This window comes from Salminus brasiliensis, chromosome 22, assembly GCF_030463535.1.
Source record: "Salminus brasiliensis chromosome 22, fSalBra1.hap2, whole genome shotgun sequence".
Taxonomy (NCBI): Eukaryota; Metazoa; Chordata; class Actinopteri; order Characiformes; family Bryconidae; genus Salminus; species Salminus brasiliensis.
This window is the reverse complement of record NC_132899.1, coordinates 15500869-15519950: the sequence shown is the minus strand read 5'-3', so window position 1 is coordinate 15519950 and position 19082 is coordinate 15500869. Positions and strand designations below refer to the sequence as shown.

Sequence of the window (19082 nt, the reverse complement as noted above, 5' to 3'; positions counted from 1 at the left end):
AACTTTTTGGTAAAAACTCAACTTGTCGTGTTTGGAGGAAGAAGAATGCTTACTAGCATCCCAGGAACACCGTACTTACTATGAAGCATGGAGGTGGAAACATCATGCTTTGGGGCTGTTTTTCTGCAAAGGGGACAGGATGACTGATCCGTGTTAAGGGAAGAATGAACGGGCCATGTATCGTGAGATTTTAAGCCAAAACCTCCTTCCATCAGTGAGAGCATTGAAGATGGAACGTGGCTGGGTCTTCCAGCATGACAATGATCCCAAACACACCGCTCGGGCAAAGAAGGAGTGGCTCTGTAAAAAGCATTTCAAGGTCCTCCAGACCTCAACCCCATAGAAAATTTGTGGAGGGAGTTTGAAAGTTCGTGTTGCCCAGCGACAGCCTCAAAACATCACTGCTCTAGAGGAGATCTGCATGGAGGAATGGGCCAAAAAACAACTACAGTGTGTGCAGACTCACAGGAAACGTTTGACCTCTGTCATTGCCAACAAAGGTTATGTTACAAAGTATTAAGTTGAACTTTTGTTATTGACCAAATACTTATTTTCCACCATAATTTACAAATAAATTCTTAAAAAATCTACAATGTGATTTCCTAGATTTTGTCTCTCATAGTTGAAGTGTACCTATGATGAAAATTACAGACCTCTCTAATCTTTCTAAGTAGGAGATACATTCAGAGACTGATGTCCCCATTAACTTGTTGGAGGAGTTACAATTTTGCATTTCCACATTGATAATAGTAAAAAGCGTATTCGTATGTGGAATGTGAGTTTTCTGTGTGCTGTTATGTTTTCTGACACAAAATAATAGTAGAGCAATGCTGTCTCTCTTGTTGGATGCACTTTGAGTAAGTGGTTACACATATTCAGAAAATATATCATATTGCTAAGAGATTATTATTGATTTGCTTTATTATAAAAACAGTGTGTGAAAATAAATTCCTATTTATTTGTTGGCGGGTTTGAAGAAGTAATTTGTTCCAACTGAAATCCAAGCTATGAATATATTTGTCATATATCAAAAGAAATTAAATGTTATGGGATTGACTTTAAAGCCTTAGCCATGTCTTTCTGATGTCCATAGTTAGTGGTCCTTGAACATGCAGCTGGCAGTGGCTCTCAGTCAAGCTACGCAGATCCTTTTCCATCTTTGCTCTAGCGTCACGCTGGGGATCTGGCTGTGATTTGAAGGAAAAAAATAGTGAAAATGTTCCAAACACCTAACAATGTTCCTAACAGTTGCTAGATGTTTTAGTAAACATAACGATGACTTGTGCTGTTGGGTATAGGTGTGAACTGAGGATACTGCATAGAACATTCATCCTGTTAATATGAGGCTGACTCATGTCGGCTTAGGACACAAATCAGCCAAGCCCACATGTAGAGGTAACACTCCAGTAAAAGGGGCTTATGTAAAGGCTTCTAGAATTTTTACATAAGCTTCACATGACACTTGACTTTCACACTCCAAAGGCATGATTCACTAAAGCTTAGTGAGTAAGGACCAGCATTATCAAGGGCAAACCCAGTAATTCAGTCACTCTAAATATGATTTTGGATGCTTAGAAATGCTGATATCCAATGATTTCCTTTAGTTTTATGAGCAATAACAATCACAGATTTAAGATACTATAAATAGGTACTATTCACTTAACGCTGTTACTGTCTCTGTTGGCCAGGGAACACTGTCTAGTGTTGCTATGAGTCAAGAGTCTTATTGAGGTCAGGATGTTGGATGATCAGGACCCCACCTTACCCCCTACTAATCCCAAAAGTATTGGTTTGAGCACCATCATTCCAGGCAATACAGTTCCACTGCTCCACAATTCAGTGCTGGAGAGCTTTACACCTCTCTAGCCTATGCCTAGCATGAGGCATGGTGCCAGTAGGTCTATGTTAGGTTACCTGCTCCAGAGAGTCCTGTTTTATTGGCAATATTTGGCAAGACAAGCTGTGTGTGTGCATTTACACATCTGTATTGTCAATGGGTGCAACTTAAAAGTAGCTGAATGCATTCATTAGAGAGGGTGTCCACAAACATTTGAACATGTAGTGTAGGTTTACTGGTACTGGTATGTAGGTTTACTGGTACTGGTATGTATTCTATTGACGTAAGGACCAACACAGTTCACAGGTGAAGGTGTTTGAAGTAGCTGTGCTGTAGTACTCATGTACTCTCCTGTAAGCTGTAGCTGCTGTCTATTGCTTAATCATATTCAATCTCTTGAAATCTTGTATGTTCTCAGTCTTCTGGTGCTTATTGTGTTGCCTGAAAGTAAGTCTTTTAACCAATGTATATTGGTGGCTGGTTCTGCTAATAGACTGGCAGTGTGTTCTCCAGTGATGAGATATGTATCTCAAGGCTGTTTATACGACTTGTGTTGCGCCTGCCATGCAAATGGAGTGTTTAGCCATGAGCGGAAGAGAAGAGCTGAACACAAAAGCCTGCTGTGAGCAGAGAGCTGCTTTTTACACTGTCGTGACTTGATTCGCCGTCTCCTGATTGGACACGGTGACTCATATCCACTTCCTTTCTGCAGGCTTGCTCTCTGCTTGCTTCTAGATGGTTCTAGAAGTATCTAGACACCAGCAGTGAAATGAGAGGTGAGAAAGAAATACAGTCAATTCAGTTAATAGACTAATAGTTACTTAATTGTACATGCTTGGTTATGTAATCAGCACACAATATCATGTTCAGTCTTTTTTTTATCAGACTGACAAATGACCATGCCTCCAAAAAATGATTGGTAGTTTTAATCAAAGCAGTTACACCCCACCCTTTAGGCATTATGCAGCAGATTCCGTTTAAAGTTTCCTACAGTGCCACTGTACATATAGCGGCTTCTAGAAGAGTTAGAACTTGATCTAGAAGTAAATAGCTGTTGTATACCATGTGCATGGTACAATAAGAACTGTGCCAGTTTTTGGTCTTGCCAATGCAAGTAGAAAGGTCATGCCATTGACAGATAAACGTCCAGAGGCGTCCACCCTCAAATTCCAGTCACTAAGTAGTACAGTAAATAGTACAGTGTGAAAATACAGGAGTTTGCATAGACAAGGTACACTACCACTGACACAGGTCAGTACATTCACTCAGGCAGCATTTTTTGTAGTATGTATGTACATAGCAGTACATAACACATATTAATAGTGTAGTAGTCAGGACCAGGCAGGCTAAACAGTCCCATGCACAGCTATGCATTATCATCCTGCTGTGAACGAATCAATGCAAGGATTCAGAAGCATTGAAGCATCTAAGCAGTGACCTGTTTTTCTCCCACTAGCGAGTCTGGATTCAGGTTTTTTTTAGATTTGTAGATGTTATTTGATGTTGAAATTGATATTAGTGCTATTGATATTGAAGTCTAAATGTGTTGTTTCATATCACAACGTGTTAGAAGATTTAAATAATAAGGCTTATTATTACCATCTTTACATAAATGTTGGTTATCTTACGGTAATGTCTATCACTAAACATGACATATTAGAAATTACTCATTATCCAAGCTTGTTTCAGAAACATGCTTTTTTCATACCAGTTGCTCATTAGTTTCATATGCATGTAGCAAGTGAAACAGACATTTGTGTGAACGTGCCATTGTTGCCGTTAGAGGCAGTTTCCAAGGACAACGCTGATTAAACACAAACATGCACTGCGAGTAACGGCTTCTGGTTTAAAACATGCTTCACTTTACACAGCTGTGCTCTCAGAAAAGAAAAACAAACAAAAAAAAACTCACTGGCCTCAACGTAATTTCTGAATCCTCCTTACCTCAGTACAGAGACAAGATTGAGTCAGTATTATGTTTAGACTGAAATAAGATCATCATCATTCATTTGCACCCTCAAGCAGACTCTACAGTAGGTGTAGGAACGGATATCCGGCCCAGCCAATGAGAATGTGTCGAGAACGGTGTTGTTGGAAATGATAGATGGTAAGGATAAAGGCAGTGTTGACCTAAGAGGGTGTTCTGATTGCCTAGCTTAGAAGGTTGATGGCTTTGGTGTAGAAGCTACTGTAGCACTGTTGACATCTTATTAGAGAGCATGCTTCTTTATAGTGGTACAGGTGATGGACTAGAGCAAGATGCAGTAGGTTAATATGATATTGGAACGACCATTCTATATACATCATCTTCACGTTGCACACCACTTTTTCCAGATCAGTGTTGCAGTTGCAAATGCTTTGGTATTCACGTGTTTATTTCTTTTGATTTCAATAGAACAACACAAAAAAGCTAAGAAGAAAAGTCAAAGAAAAAGTCAAAAAAGAAATTGACCAAAGCATTTGTAATTAAAACTAAATTCTTTCATTTTCTAAGATAACATGCAGGGGTGCCAGTATTTTTGGCTATGACAGCACAGTGTTATGCAAAGTATGGGTGCCCCTGCTCAAATGACACATTTAGTGGATTTTCTAATTGAAAGCAAGTGAACAAATCCTCTACATGTGAACAAAAACAAATGTTCCTCACACTTTAGCAGTTTTAACAGTTATTTTGAATTGTTTTTAATGATTTATTTTCTGTATTAAATGTGCAGTATTACAAAAATAATAATAAGCACATATTACATATGTGCTCTCTGTAAGAGATGTGAACAGAAAAACACCTTTGCATAAGACTGTATGTGTATAGATATATCTTAAAATGCCATAATAATTTGCACCAGTGTGCACATAACCAGAAATATTTATACAGGTGAATATTTGCACTGGTTAACCATAACTGAGACATTTTTAAGTAATGAAAAGTAATTTCTGAGGTAGTAAGTGTGACTGATCACAGGCAAACATATGTAATAGGTTGGGCAGACTGGCAGAGGGTTAATAGAGAGAATAATATGTTATAGAATAAGTGAAATGCTCTTATTTTTTGCAGAACAAAATAACTTATGGTAATGAGCTACAGGGAAATGTGAGATGTGAATTATTCCTCATTCTTGCAACCTGATGTTGGTTTCTTTTTAGGTCACATGACTTAAATAAAGCCCCACCCCTTCTTTCTCCTCTTTCGTTTTCTTTCTCTTTCTCAGCTCTTAGGAATTGTGACTCAAGTTATAAGATGTCAGCTAGATTTTGGAGAGAAATGGGGAAAGTCATCCGTAGCTGAAAGGCCACTTTGCACACTGACATGTTTATTTTTATTCTTGTAGTAAATTTGCATCAGCAGCCTTTTGCAGGTAAACTCAGGGAAGAGAAGTGAAATTGCACTTTACTTAGATTCAAAACATACAGTAGTCCTGCCCATACAACGCAGTTGTCAAATTTATAATGGCCAAGACTTACCAAGCTACATTAACAATTGTCCTGATAATTTCTCCTGTGAATTACCTGTTTTACTTCAGATTTTTGGCTTTTTAATTGTCTGCCAACATGTCCACTGATAGGAAAGATAGGATTGATACAGCCTTCTTGCAGTATCGTTAGTGTCACAGCTCATTAGCCTTGTGTCTTATGAGGATTCACATGCAAGACGAGGAGAGCTCTGCTTTTAAGCTGCAGCTATGGAAACAGCTTTGTTCTTGTTTCATGGAAAATGTTTTGAAGATGTTTAGTATTGTGTTTGAGTGGGTAGGCTATTGCTTCTTGCCAACAAGGCCCACCCTCTTTAGGGCCAATTGGTGTACGTACCTTGTGTGCTATATTTGATGAACTTGTCCTTGTGACGTTCTATGATAATGCAAGACCTGTCTGTTTTTTTTTTTATTGTGTCTGTCTACTGCTGAATAAAAGCAGATGTAAAGATTGTTTTTTCCTGAACATTATTAAGTGTCATGGCAGTCTGAATCTGCACATTTGCAAGTTTTAGGAAGCCATTCATTTTTGCAAATTAGTTACAGAACAAAATTGTGCATAAACACTTTATGTAGTGACTATGAACCTAAATGAACTAAGATTTAAAAAGCACTTGCTCTACAGTTTTGGTCTCATTCTCACTAACACAAATCTGTAACAGTTTATTCAGTCTTATTTAATGTTTGTCTAAATACAGTAAAATCTAAACATAGACCTAGATTGTGATGGTCCTACCTGTGTATGCAGTAGCATTGCTAGTACAGTACAGTGCTACTGTAATAGCACCTACAATCATAATACTTAATAGTTGTTCCTCTGTAAATTGCAGCTCTTGCTTTTCTTTTTTCTGAAATGTACAGATGTCAAAGTTGATTCTCATAGTAGGTGCTCAGTGAACTGACGATATCCACAATACACTCAGAAAAGCAAATTTTGTGTCACACTAACAAAATGTGTCACAATTTTGAAAAAATATTGTCATATTGTCTTTTTGTAGCTTTGATTTGTCTGACTTTGCAAGACCGTTGTATATTGTTGTATATTGTATGTCCAAATGTATCCAGACACCACCTCTAATAAGTAGAAGTAGCTACTTTAAGGTGCACACAGTATTAAGACAGGCATTAATTTGTGTTTGTCTCATATAATCTCTATAGAAAAGCTTTGCCAACCGATTGAATCACTCTAGAGCAACCGCACATAATCATTATGTCAAGCCAAGCATCAACTTGAAGTATATAACAAGTGTTAGTTCCCTAGCATGGGACAGTGGGGTAACAGAACTGCACTCTGTTGAGCTTTGTTAATGAGTTGGATTGCCATTTGTGATCTTTGTGAACAAGTTGTCCAACACCAGTGGCCTGCTGACATCACAAGTGCACTTGTGACTGAATGCAATCAAATACTGACAGCAGTTTTCAGAAAAAGCCTTCCCAAAAGAGTAGAGCCTGTTGCTGCAGCCATGGGGGTTAAACTCTGTATTGATACTGTAAATATACTATATATTTTAGAAGAGCTGTTGGATGATCAGGTGTCTGCAAACTTGAATTATTGCTGTTGGGGCTTAATATTCCCAGAGCACACCCGAATGCTGGTTAATATCTTTGTCTTTTTATCATTTTCTCTGACAGAGAAAAAGAGTGGTTAAAGGGCAAGCGAGTGTGAAATGTAATGACACTTGACAAATGAGTGGGAAAACATGCCAGTCTCTCACATCACTGTCAGATGCTCGCTTGTCTTTCTCTTACCTCACATTTTTAAGTAATATAAGTATGCTTCTTCATGCCACCTGACTCATGCTTTTATTACTACCTCATAGGTCTGCAGGATTTTAACACTAGAAGATGATCTACAACTACTCAGTACAACTATCATTAATGACCATATTTCTGAATCACATGGTTAGGTTGCATGTGAATCAGAGAGCACTGCTGTTTGAGAAATGAGAAAGTAGAACATGCTGTAATATGCCACTGAGTGCTGTGATAATGAGTAAAAATGAGTATAATTTAGTTTTCTCTCCAGGGGCTTGTTTTGACACAGAGTCACGACATGAAGTCCACCCACTGTAATATATTTGTGCTTAGGATTTTTTCTTTTCAGTGTTTTTGTTATTTTTCTTTTTGTTCTTTTAGGTATTAAGCATTTGTGGCAGCTTCATTAACCCCTATTCTACTTTTAAGAAATTCTGAATATTATCCGAAGGTTAATGGGGCTGTAATTTTCCAGTGGTCACTGGAAACAATAAAAATTAGTCTATGCTTTGTGCACAGGAGCACTAAGTACACGGTCAGACGCTAGACCACGTTGGTCACTTGTTAGTAATGGATTAAAAGCATTACATTTAGGGATTGAGCTTTTAAATTGTGTGCTCTTTATAAAAATGTGTGTAAATGTTTTGCATGATGTGCACAGGAGGTCTCACGCCAAACCAGCTGGTTATTTAGATCTTAAATGGAAAGAAATATACAGATTGTTGAGTTGAAAAACAAATGCATTTGCAATTCTAGTGTTGTTATGCACAAATGCAAAGCACTGATTGTTAACCTCTTAGGATTCAAGTGAAATGATATTCATCTCTTGATTTCCAGAACACTGACTGCTCATCAGACTCTTCAAACCATGGGCACTCCACATATTGAAACATTATCAGCTTTTGTATATCACTGTGAATATGAATTGTGTGTGGAATAAATGATGGAGACCTGTGGAACACTCTGGTCTCTTATTGGCAATCATGGTGCTGATTGTTCCGTTGAGGGATTAAATGCCTGCATCTGCAGATAAGCGACGTTGTGGAGAACTGTAGTGGTGATAGAGGAGGAACAACAGGTCCTCCTAGCCCCTGCCCCCTTCCCCCTTCACTATTGCCGCTGCCTGCTATGAGCATGCTCAGTGGGACTTTGCTTTAAATGCCTGTGTGCTTTTGTTGTCTCTCTGCTGCTCATCCTAGTGCTGACACAATGCCACTCTCTCCTCCCCTCCCTCCTTTTCTCTCTGTCGCTCTCTCTCTATCTCTCTCTCTCTCTCTCTCTCACTCACTCTCTCACTATCTCTGTTTCCCTCTCTCTCTCGCTTTCACTCAGTCTCCCTCCCCCTCCGCTCCCCTTTTCTATGCGCATTAGCCAGCCAGTGCTGTGGCGAGATGCGCATGAATAGGAGCGCTCTGGTGATCACCAGGTGCTCCTGGGTGAAGAGCAAGACAGCCTGGTCTGGGCTTCAAAAGCCATTGCCTTTCTTTAAAATCTAATCCCCCCGCTTTTCCACTGGTCAACCTGTCTGCGGGACTGATCCAGGCTTTCTCCTGACTCTTTCATTCAGACCTGAGAGCAAGATCTCCCGACTGGCTCAGAGACTTAACCAAAAGCAGAGCGATGCTGCGCTGATCAAGGACTTCAGACCACTTCTTTTCTTCAGCGGTTCTTCAGGGAGCTCCCTGAGCCTTGACAGGTGAGTATTGCTCAGCACCCCCACCCTGTCTCCTCCCCCTTCCTTATTCTGGCACATGTCTAATTGACTGACCCTATCTACCATAGGTGAATTCTTCATTTTCACCCTGAACCCTTTCCTGTTCCTGTTTCTCAGCCTGTTTCTAAGACTGATGTGTGGTTTTGATTGATGTAATTGGATTGTAGGCAAAAACCTGGGCTCCATGGGTGCAGAGAGGTGAGAGAAACTCTGAAGGCATTCTCCAAATTACCTGCTCATGTCAGAGGCTGTGCTCCTCTCCCGTGAAGTGCATATTATTAGTGCCGTGTGGGTGTTTGTGCTGAAAACTTGGCATAAGCAATGAAAAACAAGGCATTGCTGTCATGTCATGTCTGAGTGGATTATAGACTGCTGGGGTGAGAAATATCATGACGATCCCCACGGTTCCATGACTCTGAAGTGAAATGTCAAAGTCAGCTGAGGACAGTTTAGGCAAAAGCACTTGTTAAGTCTATATTGCATGTTTTCGGATTTATTCAACAGTAAATATTTATGGGCTTTGCTGCCGTTTTTGGTTTTCTGTGATATTCAGTCAGTGGTTTTCAGCCTTCAGTTTCTTCGTGCATTCACACCATTTGCACCCTAAGGCAGGATATGCCAAGGCCAGTTATGGCCAAATGGTTTGTGCCTGTCAAAAAATGGCAATAGTTTTTGTGAGTGATTTTTCTTAGAATGTTGTCATTTCTGTAAGCTTCAGTTTGTCAATGACAGTTATACAACATACTGTATAGGGAGTACAGAAATAACCTTCTTATTTGTTGAGCTCTAAGCTCAACAGATTGGGTTTATGAAAGAAAGATTCAATTAGAAAATCTCTAAGGATATCTTTGAAGTTCAAATAACACAGACAATTGACCCACTGTCTGACTGTCCTATTAAAAGAGACTGGGCAGCTTGGTTTCTTTAGTCTTATCTTGCTTGACATTGATCTACTGCTTGATGTCCCTTTTGCACAAATAAAATTGATTGCTTTTGTCATTCCAATCATATTTAGCAAGCATGTAATGTGATTATCTTCTGAATGAAGGAACAAGCACGACAATCAATAGAGTATGTCAAAAGGGTTACTGTACATCATGAATAAGAATGAGAGAAATCGTGATGGCATAAAAGTTAAATGTCAGAGTGATTTTTACTGTCCGTGCACAAAAACACTGTCAGATGTTAAAAAAATGTGTGAAGTAATTCATGGTCCTGAAAGGCTAACGGCATATTGAAGCAGCTAATTCTTTTACATTAATCATTTTACTTTGTCCATCTGTCAGAAAGGCACTAATGACTCAGAAATTAGTCAGATAAAAGGCAGAACAGCTACTAACCAGGATCCATGCTTTGAATTGACTTGTGCTCAAAGACCATGCAGCAGGAATGGCATTCCTGTCCTACTGTAATGTGCTCTCTCTCTCTCTCTCTCTCTCTCTCTCTCTATTTTTCACCTTTTTTTTCCTCTCTCCCTCTCCCTTCCTCAGGACATTTTCTGTTAGCATGACCCAGCAGATGCAGAACCTCCAGCTGACCCACAGTAAGAAGGGGGCTGGTCCTGCCTCCCCTAGTGCTGCCAAACGGCTCTACCGCAACCTCTCTGAAAAGTTCAAGGGCAGCCACTCTTCTTTTGAGGATGCCTACTTCTTTGGCCGCTCAGATCGCATCCGCAAAGCCTCGGTGAGCGACCTAAAAGGTTATGCAATACAGAAGGTTATGGTGATTTGAGTTGACATTGTTAATTACATTGTTGATTTTGCTGCTCCAGTCAGAAACTGGACAGAATCTCTTTGGTGAAATGTGCCACTAAGAAACCCATGCCAAATCTCTTTCTAGGAATTAGCTCAGCTGAGTAAAAGTACATTCTGAATATCTTAGCAGCCTTTTTAGTCTTAAAAACTTAAAGTAAACTTAAAGTATATAACAGTTATAGATATAGAATGTCTGACAACTAAATGTTTGCCATAGTGCCCTTTCTGGGAGGGCTTTTTTAATGCAGACTGTAATCATAAGAGGCTTGACTCTATTAGTCATTTACATACATATATAGCTCAGCATCTGTTTATATGACCTTATGGTTTCTGCTGTTTGCTGTAGTGACATTTAAGTTCATGTCTGAGTTCATTTCTGTCATTTCTGTCATAGCTTCAGCAGCTCTTTTGAAAATGTCACTGGTTGCTTATTGTGCTCCATATATTCTCTAGAAATGTGTTTTTGTTTCAGATATTCTATAGAAAAGCAGTTCACATTTCGCTGTACAGTGTACAGTGACAAATACGTGCACCTTTACCTTTACCTTTACAGTTGACTTTTAAAGAAAAGGTTTTTCTGCTTTCTTCTAAGCCTCAATAAGTCTACAGGTGCCCTTCTTTGGTAAACATTAATTAATGTTAGAGCAACCTTAAATAAGGAAAAATTTACCTGTTACGCTGAACTAAGTCAAAGGCAGTTATTGAGAGCCCATAACAAGTGTTTTTCTTTGAATGTCAAATCAGCTGTACTAGCCTTCTTTCTTTCTTTCTTCTGTAGAATGTGCAGAGCAGCGAGGCTCTGTTCGAGGCAGTGGAGCAGCAGGACCTGGACGCTGTTCAGATCCTGCTGTTTCAGTACACCGCTGACGAACTGGACCTGAACACGCCCAACAGTGAAGGCCTGACCCCTCTCGACATATCCATCATGACCAACAATGTACCCATCGCTAAGATGCTTCTCAAAGCAGGGGCTAAGGAGAGTCCGCATTGTAAGTATTCCTGCATGCTTACATACATGGGAGCACTGCAGATTTTGTTTTTTTGGTGCTCACAATCAAATGCTTGGTCTGTTTGATGTGGCCGATCAGTTTTTACTCTGATTAATGATTTTGATGTACTTACAGCTCAGATACAGCTACAAAATGACATACTGTATATAGAGTTGTGGTCAAAAGTTTAAATACACTCACCATTGACACCATTGATTCACTTGGGCAGAATGCGTGTACAACATTCATATTTTAAAGAAGGTTTTCATTAGTTGATGGTGGTTATGAAATCAACAAAGGTTAAATGTATCTTAGCAAGTTGGACTTTGACCAGATGCTTTTAGGTATTTGATCACTCTTCTTGGCAGAGTTAGTGGAGTATAGGTTAATTTGTTCGCTTCCTGGCACAAACCTGACTTTTAAGCATTGTCCACATATTTATTATAGCTCAATGTTTGCCTGCTTTATCTAACTCACAAGAACCTCTCGTGTGTTTGGAGTCACTGTTCTGTTGGAACACGCTGTTGTGTACAAGTTTCAATCATCTAGAATTCTGTGGTAGTCCTCCTCTTTCGTTATTCTATCCACTTTGTGAAATGTACTAGTTCTACTGGCAGCAAAACAGCCCAAGAGCATGATCCCACCACTTAACAGTTGGTCCAGTGTTTTGGAGGTTGATTGTCTCAGCTTTGCTCCTTCAAATGTACCTCTGGTCATTGTGTCCAAACAACTCAATCTTTGTCTCATCTGACAGTAAAACATTCCCCCAGAAGGCTTTTGGTTGTTTGAAGGGGTCAACTTTGGAGCACAGCCTTCTTGAACGGCAGCTTTTAAGTCCATGGTGATGTAAAACTTGCTTGACTGTAGGCAGTGACACTGGTGTTCTAGCGGCTTCCAGTTTATGACAGGCCTGGGCCTTGGTGGTCTTGGGTTGTTCTGGACCACTGGCTATAATTCCCTCTCAGCAGAGGATGACAGTTTGAGACTTCTTCCAGACCATGGCAAAATGGCTACACCTCCAACCTGTACTTCAGTTACAATTGTTTGAACTGATGATGAATTAACTGTTATGAATATGATCCTTTTTAAAATCCATAAAGAATACATGAATATCAGGTTTATGAGATCACTAACTTTATTAATGCTAAATGAAACAATGTTTGGTACTGTAATATTGTGATTTATTTAGAAAAGGTTTCGATTTAATTTATCAGTAATGGCCAGCTCTACTGCTAACTACGTTTTGGGACACCTACAGGTCCCCCCTTTGCAGTTGTAACAGCTTCCACTCTTCTTAGAAGGCTTTCTACAAGAGTTTGGAGTGTGTCTGCGGGAAGTTTTGTCCATTCATCCAGAAAAGCATTTGTGAGGTCAGACACTGATGTTGGATGAGAGGGCCTGGCTCGCAGTCTGTTACAGTTCATGCTAAAGGTGTTTGACAGTGTTGAGGTCAGGACTCTGTGTGGGCCTGTGTAAATTTTTACACCAAACAGCGCTGTCATCCTGGAGCAGAAGAGGGACTTCACCAAACTGTTTCCACAAAATTGGAAGCATACAGTTATCCAAAATGTCTTGGTATGCTGAAGTATTAAGATGATCCTTTACTGAACCTATAGGCCAACCCCTTAAAAAGCAACCTTATAGCATTTCCCCTCTTCTACTAAACTGTATTGTGGCTTAATGCTGTCAGGCAGGTAATGTTCTTCTGGTATTCACCAAACCCAAACTGCCAGATAAAGAAGTGTGATTTATCCATCAGCAAAATATGTTGCGCTTTATACCACTCCATCAGACACTTGCCATTGTGATTGGTGATGTAAGGCTTGGAAGTTATTGAGTCAACAGTGTGTTGACTTTTATATGCTATGCGCCGCAACACAGTTCATGTAGTCTACCACTTCGTGGTTGAGTTGCTGTGGTTCTTAAACACTTGTACTTTTCCATAAAACAACTTACAGTTGGTCATGGAATATATAGGAGGGAAGAAATTGTGTTAACCTATTACAGAACCACGCTGGAATTCAGTTTTTTAGAATGACCTATTCTTTCACTGTTTATAAAGGCAGACTACATGGCTAGGTGCTTGTTTTTTTACACCTGTCCCGATGCTTTTGTCCATTTGTTTTGATATTATTTTTTTCAATATCTTCCAATATTTTATTGTTTTTCATGGCACAAAAATGAGCGTTGACCAAAAATAGACTAGCCACGCATTTCGAGTCAGTTCCGTGTGACTGCCAGAGATTTGGTATGTGCAAGACCACTGGAACATTCAGAGATTGAAATTATATTACAGTAATTCATCATCATGAGAAGATTGTTCTTGTGTCAGATGTCTGTTTTTCACTGTCGAGACCCAAAGCAGACCCTAAGTAATTTGACAAGTTGTTTGCAGTGAAAACTGGGATACACAGAGGGAGGCAGTGTGATGTGTTTTTGACACTTTGCTTTAGAGGATTGTGCAGTAAGCAGCAGAGAGCTGAAATAAGTCAAACTTTCCATGACAGCTGTCATAAGCACTCGTAGTACTGTCATAAACATAAAATGACAACTGTCATAACCATTTGGTTTACGACCACAGGGCTTGGTTAAATAGAAGCTCTGATACTTTTTCTAAACAGCCTTTTATTACTTTTCCAAACTGACTGGTGAAGTCAGTCAAAAGGGGAACTTTATCAGTCTGCACTGTTACATGATCTCTTACGAACCGTGAACATCTTGAGCAGTTAAAAGCCTGGAAATCGGTGTATTCTGGAAGATACATCAGGATTACGTAACACAAATATAACAACTCATGCATAACTGCTACTGTAATTGTAGCAAAAATAAATGTGTGCCGTAAGACAGGGAGCTGCAGTGAAGAAAAGTCTTTTTAAAGGGAAAAGGTTGGGGAAAGCAGGTGAGAACAGCTTTAATCTTGAAGTTTTGCGCACTTTGTGGAAAGACTCTTTTGGAGTTATGAAGTTGAGTGCATATGTTGAACCCTGAGAGCGGTAAACAGGATGTAATGTACAGATAGTATGCATTTCTGTTCTGGACTCATTTGCCCTTGAACTAATCAATAGCATATTCAGCTCCGCAACGGTGGAACAGGTGTTTCTTACCTCCTACGCCATAGCAGGGAAAAAACCCCGCAAGACGTGAGTGCTTGAATCAGCTTGAGCATGAAAAAGCCGAATGTTGTCTGAGAGCAAACAGAGAACACTGTACAGCAGTCTGGCAGTTAGGGCGACAAGGGGGGACATCGCACTGCATCCCGCAGAAAAATCTTAACAAGGTTTGTCGTTTAATGGTTTAAGTTTTCCAATGATGCATGTAACGCAGGGCAATTATACTAAGTGATTTATTGTACCCAGGCTGCAGTTAAATTTCAAAACATTTCACCACGGCACAATCCGATCCTTGTAAACAAACAGAAAATAAACATTGCCGTATTTTCCCCTCCTGGGCTTTCTGCATTATATTTATGTCAGGCCAGAAGTGCCAAGTAAATCAATCAGCCAGACGCCTGACAGCTTGGAGGTCCAGCCTTAGGTTGAGGTTAAAGCATGTTTATGAGCGGGACTGGGTCCCCATAATGTCTATATTTAGGGCAATCCCTGCGTCCCCACAATGCCAACTGTGTATGACAGGGCAGTATCGGCAGACTGGCCCATTAATTTATAGTTTGTTCAATTAACCACACATAGTGGCCAGATGTCAATCTTCAGAGCACAGGAAATTGCACCTCAAGGCTGCTAATATTGCTGCCTTTTCCACTGCGCCGTGGACCCCCAAGTAAGGCCGACTAGTTTTATTGCCCCCTTTTTTTCAGAGACGACAACACTTACTTTATCATTTCTCCTGGAGAGCTCTCGTCTCCAGGGGTTTGGGCCAAGCAGAACAGCCCCAGTGAAAGAGGGTTTCTTCAGCCATGTATTTATTTGTTTATTTTGCTGTCATGGTCTATGACTAAGGCTCTGAAAGAACATGCAGTAGTATTCACAGTCTACGAGGAGGACTGGCCAGGCAGCATTCATTTTACCATGACAAATCTATATGGCCAAACACAGTCCTGTGTGTTCCAGCCTGCCGCCGAGTACGTTCATTTACTACCCCACCACCCCCAAACTCGGTTGACTTCATGTACAACCACACTGACACTGTGGGTGACAAGCAGCAGCATTATGCCTTGATGCTTAATCAGGACGTAATGGTTTTGCTGCGGTTTCAGTTGGGACTTTATCTGTATCTGTAACAAATTAAATAAAAGCATTACTGTTGCTTTTATATATTAAACACAGTGTATATTACATACATACATATACAGTAAATGTACGTTTATACTATACGTTTAGAAAGCATGTACGCAGAAAAGGATTAGTCACTCTTTTCCTGCCATCACCTGTTTTACCATCAATATTTAAATGCTAGGTAACTGGGTAAGATCTGACTAATGTAGTTGAACATGGTAGAGCTACATAGCTGCGTCGCTTGACACAATACACATAGCAGTCAGACATTTCTGTTGGCATTTTGACAGCTAACATCAATTACCTTCCTCCATTCTCAGCCCCCGAAAAGCTCACAATAGAGGCTCCTGTGGTTGTCTTTTTAGTTCTTCTGCAAATCAACTCAAATCAAAGTTTGTCACATGCATAGTCATACACAGTACAACTAACAGTAAAATGCTGTGACAGCTGCCCACACACGTAGAAAGGATATAAGACATAAAAATTAGGATGTAAGGATATAAGAATTTGGGAATTAAAGGAGCATGTTTTACTATGCATTATTGTTACTATAGTTTTTAATGATTTTAATGGTAAAGAACAGACTACAGTTGGGAGAAAGGAGGAGTGTAGCACATGACATGAATTTGATAGAGTAAATCATTGATTCATTGCTAGTTCTGCATAAACGTTGATAATAATTAGATACCACAAATCATCGAATGGTCATGTGACACAAATTGCACATTCTCCACAATGCAATAGCCTATTTTACATCAATGTTACATTAGTAATATTATAATATATCTGAAAGTAATAAAGAATTTAGGGTATTTCTAAACAGCAGCTTACTCACTAAAACACAACATGCATGTGGAACATTCCCTGTTTGAGAGCCATAGTGCTATTTCTGCACCTCTTGATCAGAACACTATTTCAGGGACAGTACAGTTTCAACGCATAACACATTATTGTAAGGTCTTAAGCTGTTTCAGTGCTTGTCATGCAGCCCTTTACCAAAATAAGCTCCCTCCCAAAACATACCTGCTAGATTTTAGAAGGTTTTCCTTTAGAAAAAAGAAGGACATTCGGGACATTGTTTAAAAGATTTAGGCCCTGTCTCCAGGAATCTGTTTTTGTCACTGAAAAAGCACTTCAAGGTGTAGATTTGTGAAAGCTCTGTTATCAGTGTTGCTGTGTGGATGGGGAAAACAGAGCTTTCAGAGCATGCATGTTTCTGTCTAAATCTCAAATACCTCTTTACTCCCTATGTAGTGACCTACATACGTCTTAAAATTACATCATCTACATGCAGATAGCACTAGATTTTAAATTTCAGCACATTAATGTAAATACTGTCCTATTACCACTGTATGGTCTTAAATGTAAATTTAAATGTAGAGTCCACAATTTCATGACTTACATAGTGTACTAAATGGGATATAGTGGGTAATTTAAGATGAAATGTTTTCTGCTGTCTTCATGGTGTTTTGATGTCGCTCTTTCAAGTAATGTTGCCCCTTAGAGGGCTAGCATGATCGTGCAGGCGTTTGTGTGTGTACGTGCGTGTGGACGTGGCCTTGTTTTCACTTTATGGTACTGTTCACCCTTAGAGATTAAGCGTAAATTATTGAGTTATAAATATAAACATTATTATAAATAATGTAATCAGGAAGATAGGCTGAATGTGAGTATGTGACGCCTGGGTCTGTTCATCAGTCAAGCTGTTGTGTGTTGTGTTGCAGTTGTGAGCCAAGAGAGCCGAGAAGCCCATCTCTCAACACTGGTACAGGAGGCTCAGAGGAGAGCCAGTGAACTCTCCACCCAGGTGATGAGGGAGAGCCTTAGCCTGGAGACTTCTGACAAGGAGAAGCAACTAAAGGCCTGGGAGTGGAGGTGCAAGCTCTACAAACGTATGCGCACAGGCTTTGAGCATGCACGTAAGTGGACCGCTCTCACTCTCCTATACAAGTCATGATTTGTGATGATGAAATCTAACTGCCCAGTAGCAGCACAAAAATACACCTTGTCTTTAGAGCTTCACTGTGTCTCAGTTGTTGAGTGTGAAAGATATTGAACTGAAAAGCAAGCCCCAGTTTTTCAATGTAGGCCATTTAATCCAGTCATTAAACTGCCAACTGCTGTGCATATTTTATGAAGCCAAACAACTGAATTAAAAATGTTCCTAAGAGAAGGAATGCACCATACAAATGGATGAGATTGTGATACTGGAAGCAGTAGCAGCACTGCAAATTTGCAGTTGGACCGAATTTCAATTTAATATATGCTACAGCAAGAGATAACCATGACTGTAAGGCATTTCTGTGTCATTCAGACAGTGTTGACTTCATGAGCTTGCTGATAAAAACACTTCATAGCTCATAATAGTAATAAAAATATTAACTCAAAATTCAAAATTCAAAAATATTAACTCAAAATTAACTCAAAAAAAATAAAACTCAAAATTCCTGCTTTCCACACAGGAGCAATAATGTACAACATAACTTTAATGTGCTTGCAGTTTTTCTGTATTATGCTGGTATTTATGACTTTAGTGTTAATGAGTTGGTTGATGAGCTCCAGAATACTAACTGCATCACTGTTAATGCAATACTTCATTAATTATAAGAAGAAATGTAATGCAGTATGCAAAAATGCAACTGGGTGTTTTAATTTCAGCTGTTGAGGTCTGATGGAGGTGTAAGGGTGACAGTCAAGATGAAGTGATTTCCTTCTGTGGATTTTAGACAACATTATAATGTTGAAAGGAGCTTTTGGGGGTTCTTGGGTGAGTCACTGATAAAGGCTGTTCACCTGCTGGACTCCATCCTACTGTTGTCACTGATTGTAAGGAAATTTGACTTTAAAAAATAAAGGTACCAAGTGAAAATCTTTTTGGAGCAATTTCAGAGAAGTCCCACTCTTGATTACTTAAAGAACTTTGCTGAAGCATTTTTTTAATAGCTGAATTTGGTTAGTGTTACAAACTAGTGTTTTTCTTTTAAAGTGTGTCTTCAAAGAACTCAGAATAGATCTTTACTACATCTCTTAGAAATTGGTCTGTGTACAGTATCTCCCTAAAGGATTCTGTATGACTGGATTCTTCAGGAGCCAAAACCTTGTGTTTTAGATCCATAACAGTATTTGTCAAGAAGTCAAACCTAAAAATTTTATATATAAAGAGATGGGGGGGGGGTGGCAGACTGTACAAACCTCCAAATGGTGCTGTTTATTAATGCAAGAATTTTCGAATTTTGCTGAAGGTCTGTACAGGCGTTGGATTGACTAAAACAATGCAGTCACTCCAATTCCTGCACTTTGAATACAGTGAAGAGGAGAGGTAATTAAAGCAGGG

At 39.5% G+C, this 19082-nt stretch overlaps 1 protein-coding gene across 3 annotated transcripts in view; it reads left to right on the top strand.

The window, feature by feature from the left end:
- The window catches only part of ankfn1a (ankyrin repeat and fibronectin type III domain containing 1a), a 75156-nt gene that overhangs the window by 29972 nt on the left and 26102 nt on the right, over positions 1-19082 (top strand). For all 3 annotated transcript variants that reach the window (XM_072667383.1, XM_072667382.1, XM_072667384.1), the window contains 4 exons: positions 8627-8755; positions 10264-10456; positions 11306-11516; positions 17473-17667. In XM_072667383.1, the coding sequence (XP_072523484.1) occupies positions 8627-8755; positions 10264-10456; positions 11306-11516; positions 17473-17667 (728 nt within the window). The remainder of the gene's footprint in view (positions 1-8626; positions 8756-10263; positions 10457-11305; positions 11517-17472; positions 17668-19082) is intronic.